Source organism: Lissotriton vulgaris, chromosome 1_1 (assembly GCF_964263255.1).
Source record: "Lissotriton vulgaris chromosome 1_1, aLisVul1.2, whole genome shotgun sequence".
NCBI classification, from domain to species: Eukaryota; Metazoa; Chordata; class Amphibia; order Caudata; family Salamandridae; genus Lissotriton; species Lissotriton vulgaris.
In genome coordinates, this window is record NC_141685.1 from 1,178,084,686 (window position 1) to 1,178,097,527 (window position 12,842).

At 33.9% G+C, this 12,842-nt stretch overlaps 1 protein-coding gene across 1 annotated transcript in view; it reads right to left on the bottom strand.

Annotated features, from left to right (window-relative positions):
• LOC147748871 (uncharacterized) overlaps positions 1-12,842 on the bottom strand; it is a 1,009,512-nt gene that overhangs the window by 407,311 nt on the left and 589,359 nt on the right. The window contains exon 3 of the mRNA XM_086964392.1: positions 2,078-2,272. Coding sequence (XP_086820518.1) covers positions 2,078-2,272 — 195 coding nt within the window. The remainder of the gene's footprint in view (positions 1-2,077; positions 2,273-12,842) is intronic.

Here is a 12,842-nt window from a genome sequence, read left to right on the forward strand (position 1 = left end):
TCCCAGGGACCTTTCTCCAAGGCCAGGCTTGGCTCCGCCCCTCCCGCACACTGCATGACTGGCCGGGCTTGGCTCCACCGGTTTAGCTTCACACTATATCCCCCAGCATCCTTAGGGGCACGACGACGACGTGAGCAGAAGTGCGCCAGGAGGCGCATAAAGACTGGACAGGTCCCTCGTCCCACGAGGATGCGCCGGGCGAAGCCCGGGCAAAGCGCGGGCCCTCTACGGCCCTCAGAGGCCGGAGGACGACAGTATGGGCCACCCCCCTTGACCTTGTCACATCCCTGAGGTATTGACTTTTTGACCCCTTTGTACACACTTGTTAAGGGATATCCCCACTGGACACTAGCCGAAAATCTCCAAATACCACCAGATTGTTTTGTTGTCTTGTAGTAATAATCCTACTCTAGCAAACTCCATCATGATTCGCAAGGGGGCTACCAAGAACTCTATTAGCCAAAGAGGCTCACGCCCTGGGTCACAAGTTCATGGAATGTTATCTCCGTCCACTGCCAACACGAATGTATCTTGTCAGATCACAGATAGCACACCCACCAAGCATTCTCCCGAACAAACGATTACTACAGCGCAAAACTTTCGCTACTGGACGAGCTAAATTCCCTTTGCAAAACTAGGTATGCTACCGTAGAAGATAGAAATGGATTTAAAAGCCCCCCACCTTGCCCCGCTAAAAGTACCACTATATCAACCCCAATCGACAGCCCACTGGAACACCTTTCATTACCCAAAAATGCACATACGCAAAATTTTGTACATCCCCAGCTCTTACCCAGTAAAAGGAAGTGGGATGGGGTAAATCCCATAGGGAACAAACCCAAACTACAAAAAATGTGCCCTAGTCCTGCATCGACAGTAGCTAACCTCCCCCCAAATTCGGAGGAAAGATTAGACCAACCAGTACCTCCTTTCAACTCGATTTTTCTGTCCCAGATCGAACAACTGGTTAGATCAATCATCTCTCCGTTGTTGGAGAAAATTACCACTCTAGAGGACAGGCTGCTGGGAATTGAGAAAAGTATCAAGGCTAACTTATCCCCCACTGAAAAAATTGAAACACCTAATTGTTCCCACTCAATTGGTACAACCGAAGTCCCAACGCCACTTGTAATAAATAGTAATGATCAAACTAATCCTCTACTCACTAACTTACTACCCCCAATTGCCCTCAAAGTCTACTCCAAACCTGGTTTACCACAAAACACTGCCACTAGAGTAAAGCCTTATAAAACAACTCATATTCAGTTACCTCCAGAGGCTGCTCCTTTCGTATGTGTCCTCGCGGGAGTCCCACCACTCAAACATGGAAAAACCGAATGGGAACAAGACCTACTAAATAAAGTCACATATTGGCTAACTAAAAATAGGCCCCTGCCTCCAGACCTTGATGGCACAATCATGGCTGTTAGAAGGGTAGGCTGGTTAGGTCCCCTAGAAAAAGACATTGCCGGCGACCTGGTTTTAATAAGATTTAGAAGCAGACTAATCGTACCCTACCTCCAAACTTTGCATCCCCATGAAGGTGACGGCCCTATATCCATCTGGGACCTACACGATTTGTATCAAAGCATGGCAGTCAACCCTCAACAAAGACTAACAGCAGAGACAGTTTACATGAGGGGTAGAAGCATTGGCGCATTGAGTGGCTGTGGCCTTTCCATTTTCAATCATCCCGTAACAATGGACTTTGGCCACAAACATGGAAAATGTTGAATTCTCATATGGAACTAGGGAACTTACTCCCACAGTTTGACAAATGTTTTTAATGTATGTATGTTTTTTTATGATTGTTTTTAACTGTACGCTTTTATGATTTTTAAACTAAAATCGAATAAAGCTAAGAATTGAATTGAGTGTCATGACCAGTTAAATCCACCACCTGTGACAACTTAAATACTGTATGAGTGTTGAATGAGCTATAGTACTGGTAAATTACGGAGCAAGTTGAGGTCAGGCCTCACTCATAGACCTAATACTGCCAATAGCTATAATATGGCTCAATGAACACAGACCGCCACAGAAGGGAAATGTAAGGCAAAAAACGCAGATAACACACCTGTGTGAGTAACAAAGTCACTTCTCTCCGAAACAAGACTATCCACAACAAATTTCACTTCCTCTTCTTTAATACTGGCAGGTTCCATCTCTTCCTCCACTTTAATGATGACCGGATAGCCTTCCTCCTCTGTAATGGTGACAAGATTGATCCCTTCTTCTTCCTTAATGTAGGATCGAGTTATACTGTCATTTCCTTTAACAAATACAGGAATTAGAGGTGTAATTGCAAATAAATAGTCAATGTATACACTTATGCATATTTCCAAAAGTACATCAACTGCCTGTCACATATTTTGACATTACATAAAATCTCTCTATACAATGTATATATCTAATGGTGCATTAATACATGATTTCCACAAAAGCCTCAGGGAGTCTTCTCTGTCTAGAAGTATACATCAGTCTGACACGAGTGGCATCTCTACCTAAAATGAACCTTCGTCTTACTTTTGTTAAATCTGAAGAGCACCAACACTAGAATACCACCCTTCTAACCCCACTGTAGCAGCATTCTGAAAGTGGAGAAAATGTATTTGGGATTTGCAACAGCGTGCAGCAGACAGGAAGCAGTCACCCAGTGACCAGTTTCGTATTCCAACTCAGCAGCCTGTTTTAGATAACATGACTAGAAAAGAGACACCTTTTGAAAACTCAATAATTTAGATATTCAGTTGGGTAGACAGTCAAAATATCGAGTTGTTAATGTCGAAGTACCATATTATCGAGTCCTAAATGTCGATGGTAAGAAATATCGAAAACCAAAATATCGTCGTAGAAAATATCGATTTATGTGTGTGTCAAAAATATCGAAGACATGAATGTCGAAATCAGTAATATCGAAGCTGAAAATATCGATTGGCAAAAATATCGATATGTAAAAGTGATGTTTTAAAGTATGTTAAGTAATGATATAGTTAAATGTTGTTTATATATAAGGTAATTTTTACATATAATTTAAATAATTTTAGTTAGAAGTGTAGGAGCGGGATGTAGAGTTTATAGGGGATAAGGGTGGGTAGTGTATTAAAAAAGTATAGTGTAAATATGAAATAATAAATTTCGCATTTGAAGTAAAATTATACATTTTCGAAATTTAATTCAAATTATTTAAAATTGCGAATTTTTATATAAATTTATTGAGTATTGTTAAATTATTTGTACTTTGCTTTTAGATATATATTATTAAATTGTGTAAATATATATAAATTTATTATTTTTTACTAAATAATTGTATATTAATGTTAGGAGCGGGATGTAGAGTTTATAGGGGATAAGGGTGGGTAGTGTTTTAAAAAAGTATAGTGTAATTTTACAATTTTAAATTTCGAAATTCCTTTAAATTTCAAAATTTCGATAATTTTTAAAAATATTTGTAGTAGTCAAAATTTGATCGAAATTTAGGGAGTATATAAAAAAAATGATTAATTTTTGTGTATGTACAAAAAAATATTATAAATATTAAATTATATTTTAATAATATTTGTACAATAATTTTAGGAGCGGGATGTAGAGTTTATAGGGGATAAGGGTGGGTAGTGTTTTAAAAAATATAGGGTAATTATATAAATTAAAATTTCGCATTTTCATATAAATTTGCGAAATTTCTAAAATATAAAAAAATATTTCGAATTATGCGAAATGATATCGATTGTTATCGAATATAGTACATATTTAAGTTTGCTGTTGTGTATGTACTAAAATAGATTTGCAATTATAATATTTTTATATATTTTCTAAAAATATTTGTCTAATTATTTTAGGAGTGGGATGTATAGTTTCAAAAGGGATAAGGGTGGGTAGTGTATAAACAAAGTATACTGTAATCATAGAATTAAAAATTTCGCATTGTATTTAATGTTTGTTTCTATTCGAAATTTTATATACATATTATTTAAATCCGAAATTATGAACACTTATGTTTTTGTTCTAAATTGAGGTATTTTGTGTATGTAGTAAAAAGTATTAAAAATATATAATTTAGTAGATATTTACTAAAGAAATGTATCATTTTTAGGAGTGGGATGTCGAGTTTATAGTGGATAAGGGTGGGTAGTTTTATCAAAGGTACATTTTTTGCGTTTAGGGTCTGTTTTTTGTGTATGTGCGAAGGGGTATTTTAAGTGTTTAGGGTCAGTTTTTTGTTTGTGGGTGAGGGGGTTTAGTAAGGTTTAAGGCTCAGTTTTTAGTTTGTGGGTAAAGGGGTATTTTTAGGTTTCAGGGTCAGTTTTTAGTTTGTGGGTGAAGGGGTTTTGTAAGGTTTCAGGGTCAGTTTTTAGTTTGTGGGTAAAGGGGTATTTTTAGGTTTCAGGGTCAGTTTTTAGTTTGTGGGTGAAGGGGTTTTGTAATGTTTCAGGGTTAGTTTTTAGTTTGTGGGTGAAGGAGTTTTGTAAGGTTTCTGGGTCAGTTTTTAGTTTGTGGGTAAAGGGGTTTTGTAAGGTTACAGGGTCAGTTTTTAGTTTGTGGGTAAAGGGGTTTTGTGAGGTTTCAGAGTCAGTTTTTAGTTTGTGGGTAAAGGGGTATTTTTAGGTTTCTGGGTCAGTTTTTAGTTTGTGGGTAAAGGGGTATTTTTAGGTTTCAGGGTCAGTTTTTAGTTTGTGGGTAAAGGGGTATTTTTAGGTTTCAGGGTCAGTTTTTAGTTTGTGGGTGAAGGGTTTTGTAAGGTTTCAGGGTCAGTTTTTAGTTTGTGGGTAAAGGGGTATTTTTAGGTTTCAGGGTCAGTTTTTAGTTTGTGGGTGAAGGGGTTTTGTAAGGTTTCTGGGTCAGTTTTTAGTTTGTGGGTAAAGGGGTTTTGTAAGGTTTCAGGGTCAGTTTTTAGTTTGTGGGTAAAGGGGTTTTGTGAGGTTTCAGAGTCAGTTTTCAGTTTGTGGGTAAAGGGGTATTTTTAGGTTTCTGGGTCAGTTTTTAGTTTGTGGGTGAAGGGGTTTTGTAAGGTTTCAGGGTCAGTTTTTAGTTTGTGGGTGAAGGGGTATTTTTAGGTTTCAGGGTCAGTTTTTAGTTTGTGGGTAAAGGGGTATTTTTAGGTTTCAGGGTCAGTTTTTAGTTATAGGGGTACAGGGAAAACATAAATTAAGATTCTATTTAAATTAAATTTATTATATTAAATTACATTTAATTATATTACATTATTCATTTTGTAACATTTGATTTACTATAGTAATTTATTATTATTTAATGTCCTGCAGTTACTTAAATTAATTGTTAATTGGAGTTGGAAGAGAAAATTTAATATGTTCTGTGTCCTGCACTTACTCTAATTAAATGGTGATTGCAGTTGTAATAGTAAATTAATCACGGTTTTTGAGAAGCAATTACCTAAAGTAAATGGTTATTGGAGTCGGAATATTAAAAAATTAATTATGTGTCTTTCAAATATTGATATTATATGTATATGGGTGTATGAATAATAATTGTTATAACTTTAGTGTATAGTATGCTATTTATTTACATGTGGTATATAGAAATAGATAGAACATTACAGTTATAATACATTTGCAAAAATACATAAAAATGATTTTGTCATAGGTAATACAAAATAATGACACCAGTTTTCTTTCCTGTAAATTTTTTTATTCAACACTTGAAATATACGATCACATATACATTTTATCAAGCTATTTTTGGTATACATATAAACAAAAAAGGAGGACAATGTTCTTTTAATAATCACATTTTAGAGTAGTTTAGTAGTTTTCTTGACAAGTACTTTTAATTTGTAGAGAAAAAATGGTTAGTTCACATAATGCAATGTATGATATTATACATACATAATACAATTATTGTTTCTTAATAAAACATTAAACATGTGTAATGAAAAACATAAGTCACAAAATTTTAATACATATAGTGATATACTGATGATGATATTAACATATGAACACTTTTAAATGTATAATATAATATAAAGATCTTAATTAGAACATGTACATCATCATCAATGATTCTTTTAACAATACAATATTCTTATGTATGATTATTATTATTAATAAATACGTTTTAATAATAACAATTTTCACATATTAGTCATATTGTAAACAATTAAATCTGATAAACAAATACAATATTACACATTTAGTTATATAATAATTTTAATAAATATTACATTAAATATTTATATATTTTCATACTTAATGTAATAAATATTAAAAGTATGTAATATATAATTAATATACAGGCAAAAAGATTTTCTATTCACAATATACTATACAATTTTTTGAACATTACACATAATTTCGAGCCATATATATAACAATAATGGACATTTATAGTAGTACTTTTCACAGTTACATATAATTTGGATCTTTTATTTTGTAACCACTTTTTGTCTTTTTGCGTTATATTGGTAAAGGGAAAGTCGCGGTTGGAAGCAGGTTCACTTTTGAGTAGGTACGATTCTACTTTTATCTTTTTAAAGTATTGTAAATTAAAATTAAAGGTTATATTTTGTTATTTTGGGGTTGGTAATTAAAGTATGACTATTTACATATAATGGAGTGGAATCAATACGTATTTTCGTTCACGACTTTTTGAGCCATTTAAAATAGTTGGAGTTAATGAGTATGTGGTATAATTTAATTAAAATAAAAATAAATAGGAATGTTATGTTTATATATTATGGGATACTCGTTAGTGTTATGTCGGTGGGATTGTTTAGCTGTTTTTTTTCTCGTATTTTGAAACAGCTATTTCCGTTTCCGATTATTTTATTTTTTTGGGAAAGGAAGTGTGTTTCAGTTGTTAGAACGGAGATGATTTACATTCTTCCTTTATATTTTGAGTTCTGTGAAATATTTTTCACACTTTAAGATAACAGTCGTTATTTTCAATGGCATTTAAATAGTCGTTTAATTTGGATAATGGATAGTTTTAGCAGAGTTAAAGAAAACATAATTAATGATTTGTTGGATTAAGTCTTTGACATTTACACATTGTATTGTCGGTAAAGGATTATCTTTATGATGTTCTATTTAAAGGTAAGTTATACATTTATGTTATTTTATTTGGATGGAAACAGTTTTTAAAAACAAATATTGTGATATAATAATATATTTATTTAGTCTTTTTATAATAGTGTTAAAAAATAAATTAGACTAAATAAATATTTTTTTATTATATTAAAATATGTGTTTTATTAGATTAAGGATATTGTTTGATCTTTATCAATTAATTTAGTTATAGCAATTAGTTCAATGTTTTGGCTATCATTTTTAAATATTCCAGTCCTCTTGTAGTAGGATATAGTTGGACTTGCTGTTGAAGATATAAATACATTTGAGCAGTTTGTCTAGAGAGTTTTGGTTTCAGTTGTATGACAGATTGCTGCATACGTAGTTCCTGAAAGCTTTGCTCTTTTTGTATAGCTGTGACTAGCTTGTGTAATGTGGGTGTTGTACGTCCAGTAGAAGAGAGGAAGGCATTGTGCCAACCTTCAACAGCATTGTTCGTTTTTGCCTCTTGGTTGAGTGTTGGTAGATATACATTCCACCAGGGAATTGCAAATTTTGGCTGGCGTCTGTGGCCTGACCTATGTAGTCTTCCTACCCAGTTGTCCTCAAAGTAATCTAAAAGTGGGCCGAGTCTTTGCTCATTTTGGGTGTAGAAAGGACTTTCAATTAACAAATTGTAGTGTTCGGCCACATCAGTTACTGGTACATATGCCAGAGCAATGAGATGTTTGATTTGGCATGCAAAAGTTATATTTGTTGCATACTCAACACTAAGGGCAGATTTTTGTAAATGTCTCCAGAGACATTGATTGAAATGAAAATAACATCCTTGAATGGATGTGTGTGGGTAAGTTTTCAAAATAGAATTAATCATAGCTTGCTCGAAGTCTATGATGATTTTCATTGGGAAGTAGTCAGAAGTTTGTTCTTTTATTTTTTGTAAGATTTCCGAGTAAGTTGTGGCTTGTTTGTTTGGTAATAAACAATATATGAAGGGGATACAGGTATTATGATATTGCCCATGAATTGTGTATAACTGGTAGAAAGGTTTTGGGCATATAGAAAAAGTTCCATCCATCATCCAAGTAGTACTTTCAATTAATTTTTTAATATTGTTATTAGTTGCAAACATGATTATTCTTTTGTCCTTGCTATGATTATCATAAAAAATAAATGGCTCGTCATTATGAGTAATTACAAGCTCTGGCGGAATTATGACTTCTTCAAAAGTTTTAGGAGTTGGTATATTGGGTCTACTTGCTTTTTTTGTTCTTGCTATTGTTCTTTTAATGGAAGCAATAGATGGTAGCTGAACTCTTGCTTCTTTGGGAACTTTAGGTAGTAATTCTTTCAGAATTACGTTTGTAGGTAGTTCTGATCTGGTACTTAATTCTTTGATATTCTCAAGAGTGGATCTCACTTCTATTTCCGAGATGTTTGGTGGGTGATTATGTTCAGTGGTATTAACACTAGTTTCCCTTGTTGTAGCACGGCCATAGCATTTATTGGAGTAATATTTTGTACACTTCCAATTCACTTTAAGGTCTTTTTGTTTCTCCTGAGTATAAATGTAGCCCATATAGCATAACAAAAATTTGCCTTTCTGAGATGTAATAAATGTTGCATCATCAGTCATTCTTGAGTTCTGGTATCTAGAAAAGTTAATATACAAATATTAATACAATCAGAAATGTATAAAAGATTTTAAATAAAGCTAGTACTCTTCTAGTAATTTACTTACCAGCAGTAATGTTCTATTTATCGAAAGTAGATGCTTGTTCAGTTTGATGTTGTTGTTCTATTGCCACGGTCTGTTGAGAAATAATTAAGTATGTTATAGGAAAAGTTACAATTTGTTTTTTGGTAACATTTTTTTTACTTTATAACGTCTCTAAAAATAGTTTTGTTTATTTGGATTTAAAAAGAGAAATTTCCAAGATTATACTAACAGATGCATAAAAAGAGTCATTTTTATTTCTAGCACATTCTATAGAGTTTATAAAGACTAGTTATGTTTTATTTATGAACTTACCAAGAGAATTATAGTAGTAGCAGAATGTTTGTTCTTTGATGTGAATTATCTCTTTTCTTTACCTTTGAGTTCTGTTTAGAGAGAAAGTTGATGAAAATTACTAAGGCGTTTATATGTTATATAAATAATACACATTTGTTATAAAGCATTGTTACTTATTTGCTAAAAAGAACCGGGGATGACACATGTATTATGAGTAAAAGCACAAAAAAACATATTTAGGAACAGGAAGATTATACTAACAGATGCATAAAAAGAGTCATTTTTATTTCTAGTACATTCTATAGAGTTTATAAAGACTAGTTATGTTTTATTTATGAACTTACCAAGAGAATTATAGTAGTAGCAGAATGTTTGTTCTTTGATGTGAATTATCTCTTTTCTGTACCTTTGAGTTCTGTTTAGAGAGAAAGTTGATGAAAATTACTAATGCGTTTATATGTTATATAAATAATACACATTTGTTATAAAGCATTGTTACTTATTTGCTAAAAAGAACCGGGGATGACACATGTATTATGAGTAAAAGCACAAAAAAACATATTTAAGAACAGGAAGAAAACATTTTTTACACAGCATTGTAACGTTTTTTCCTGAAAACATTCTGGCTTCACAATATGTATTAAGATTTACAGGCTAAGAAACAAAGTATAGAGTTTTAAATTAGGACAATAATTGGCAAATAACGTTAACTAAATGTTAAACATATGTAGATACCTTTTTTAAATTTAAAGTGTCCTGTATCTTGAAGTTGAAGTATAACTTGATTTGTTTGTAGAGTCTGTTTAAAGGTAAAGTACATAAAGAAACAACAAATTAGGTTACAAATCTTGGTCTATAAGTAATAGCAAAAAAACATTAGAATTTATTAACAGAGCTATATGATTACTTACTTGTAGTTTCAGGACGAATTTTCTTGCAGAGAAGAATATAGATGGTGCTCCCAAAATTGGCCGTATGTGGTCACGAAGAATATTTCCTGCAACTTGTATGGCTGTTTGTGATTGGTTTATATAGTCTATGTGTAATTAAGTTTGCTATCTGATTGGTCAGATATGTAAAGACGAGTTACTATTGGTTAGTTTGAATTTTTTTTAAGTTAAACATTTAAGATATATCATCTTATATAGTTTATGTTGAGGAATTGAAATGATATATTTATGTTAAAAAAACTCTTGTAATAAATAAAGATTATGTAAAATGAGTACTAAGTATTAAAAAAGTATGTTTACAAAGAGTTTATATACAAATTTCGTCAGTTTGCGAAAACACAATTTTGTACACTAAATGTTACTTAATAAATTGAAAATACATTACTGAAGTCATTTGAAATGTGTGTATTACTTAGAGAATAGATTTATTGGTGTTATATATAAAAAATGGAGTATTACTTAGCTATCGATATTTTGATATTGACGAAAATAGTGCTATCGAAATTTTAGTATTCGATATTATTGTAGTGTGTTATATGTAGTATTGAGTGTCGATATTATGGTATTCGAAAATAATGTTAACGATATTTCTGTAGACGATATTTTTGTGCATCGATATAGTTTGCTCGATATTATTGTAGTTTTCATGTTAAGTATAGGGTGTCGATATTAGTGCTATCGATATTTGAGACTCGATGTTATAGTAGGTCGATTTTTGAGAAATCGAAATTCTGTCAGTGATTCATTCAGTTGTGTGTATGGGGTAATTAAGGGTGGCATTTGTAAGGAATTCAGAGTCAGCTGGTTTGCCTGTGGTATTAAAACAAAAGTAATATCAGCACTTCGGGCAAGCAATGGCATATTTGATGTGTCCCACATCACCGATTGCCTGTGCTTTGTGTTCTGGCTTCGCAACCTGTGGCAGCCATAATGATTTGCTGGCAATGCCATTTGGTCAAGTCAAGTCAAGTAAAACTTTATTCGATTGCTATTTCAGACAATCATAAAAGCACATAAAACACACAGCTCATTACACAACAAAAGTTAAACATTATCAAATGTGTAATTGATTATAAAATTAATTCCATTGAATCAGTATCTCTTAACTCATTGTAAACAACATGATTATATTACAATGCATTTCCTATGTCTAAGTACTTTCTTTAAAAACATGGCTACCCTCCAGACTATGTGTTCATTTTCCAAAAACTGTAGTACAGTAAATGCATGGCGACATTGTCTGATCTACAAAATAAAACAACATGTATCGTTGATTGTTCTGAGTGGTTATCACAGGGACACAGTTGTAATTCTCATGCCCAGACATTCATTTTTGGGAAACTCACAAGTTTATGAAAGATCCCAAGTCTGAATCTGGTCAATAAAAACTGGTCATAGCCACCAGGTACCATTATCAAATTAGGTTGTATACTAAAAGTTGTTAAAATCATTTGATTGTACCACACAGTGGGCTTTATGATCTCTGCTGATATTCTGAGTGTATCTAGTAGAAAGAGGCACTCTTTTCTTAGCTCTTTTCTCGTGATCATCAACATAGTACTAGGGTCGGTAAAATATTCTAAATGACATAGATCACACATAAATTCTTGGACATACCTTCGCCAAGAGATAAGTAAAGCCCCTTCCAGTTTTAAACTGTCCAGTAAAATATTCTGGTTAAGTATAGTTTTTGTCAATGTCCAGATCTTATGCCATAAAAGAATAGGCTCTATTTTTATGAGGTCAGCAATGCATGGTAAACCCAACTCGGAATGGCAGACATACGATGATGTACTACTCGGTACTGCTAAGATATAACGTAAAACCGTGTTTTCCACTATTGTAAGGGGTACTCCTCAACAAACCCCCAGACCCATGCCCTGCCCCATACTTGGCTGTGGAGGTGCATTTTGCCTTATTGATGTGAATGAGCTCCACTGGCGGCCTCCTACCCAACTTTCTTGAGAAATTTGCAAGAGCGCCAGTGGTCTTTAAAAATGGCAACTTTTTTGCTAGCACTGCTTAGGCCCATTGGTCATTCTGATGGAAAAGTATACCGAGATATGAAAATCTCTTCGTGAACGCTATCTTCTGCTCATCTATATACATAGCCCTACATTTCTGACTGCCATGACCACACCTCATTATAAAGGTTTTCGAGGTGTTCACCCTAAGGCCAAGATGGCACATAAAGGCTGAGAAGCTGTTTAAAACGTTTTGCAGTCCTACTTGAGTGTGTGACATCAGAACTGCGTCATCTGCATATAGAATAATAGGTATTGGGCGTCTAGCTATTTGAGGGAGGTCATGGCAGTCTTTAGTCAGAGCTTCGCCCGGGCCGTTAATGTAAAGGTTAAAAAGAAAGGGGGCTAGCAGACAACCTTGCCTAATCCCCCTCCTAAGTGGAAACGGGGTACAGCACTCATCATTAATACCATACAGTACTCTCGCCTTTGCATCACTGAATATCGTCTAAGAAAGTGGATAATTTGCATTTCTACTCTCATACCCTCGAGGATCTTCCAGAGCTTGCTGAGCCTAACAAAATCAAAAGCTCCGGTGAGATCTACGAAAGCTAAATACAGCCTAAACTTTCTTCACCCGTGCATACCGGACTCCATTGTTTTCTCCCTCATTGCAGGACCCAATCCAGAAGGACGAACAACCGGAAGGACTCCCAAGTGACCCCGGAAGTCCCACCCCCTACCTGACGACGGAGGAAGGAAAAGCAGGAAACGAAGACGGCGGTTTGTGCAGAGAGTTCGACTCGTGGCAGAAGACGGACGGCGGCACCCCTGTGAAGCAGAACGAAGAAGGAGAAGACGACGAGATCTGGACGGAGGACCGGCGGAGTCC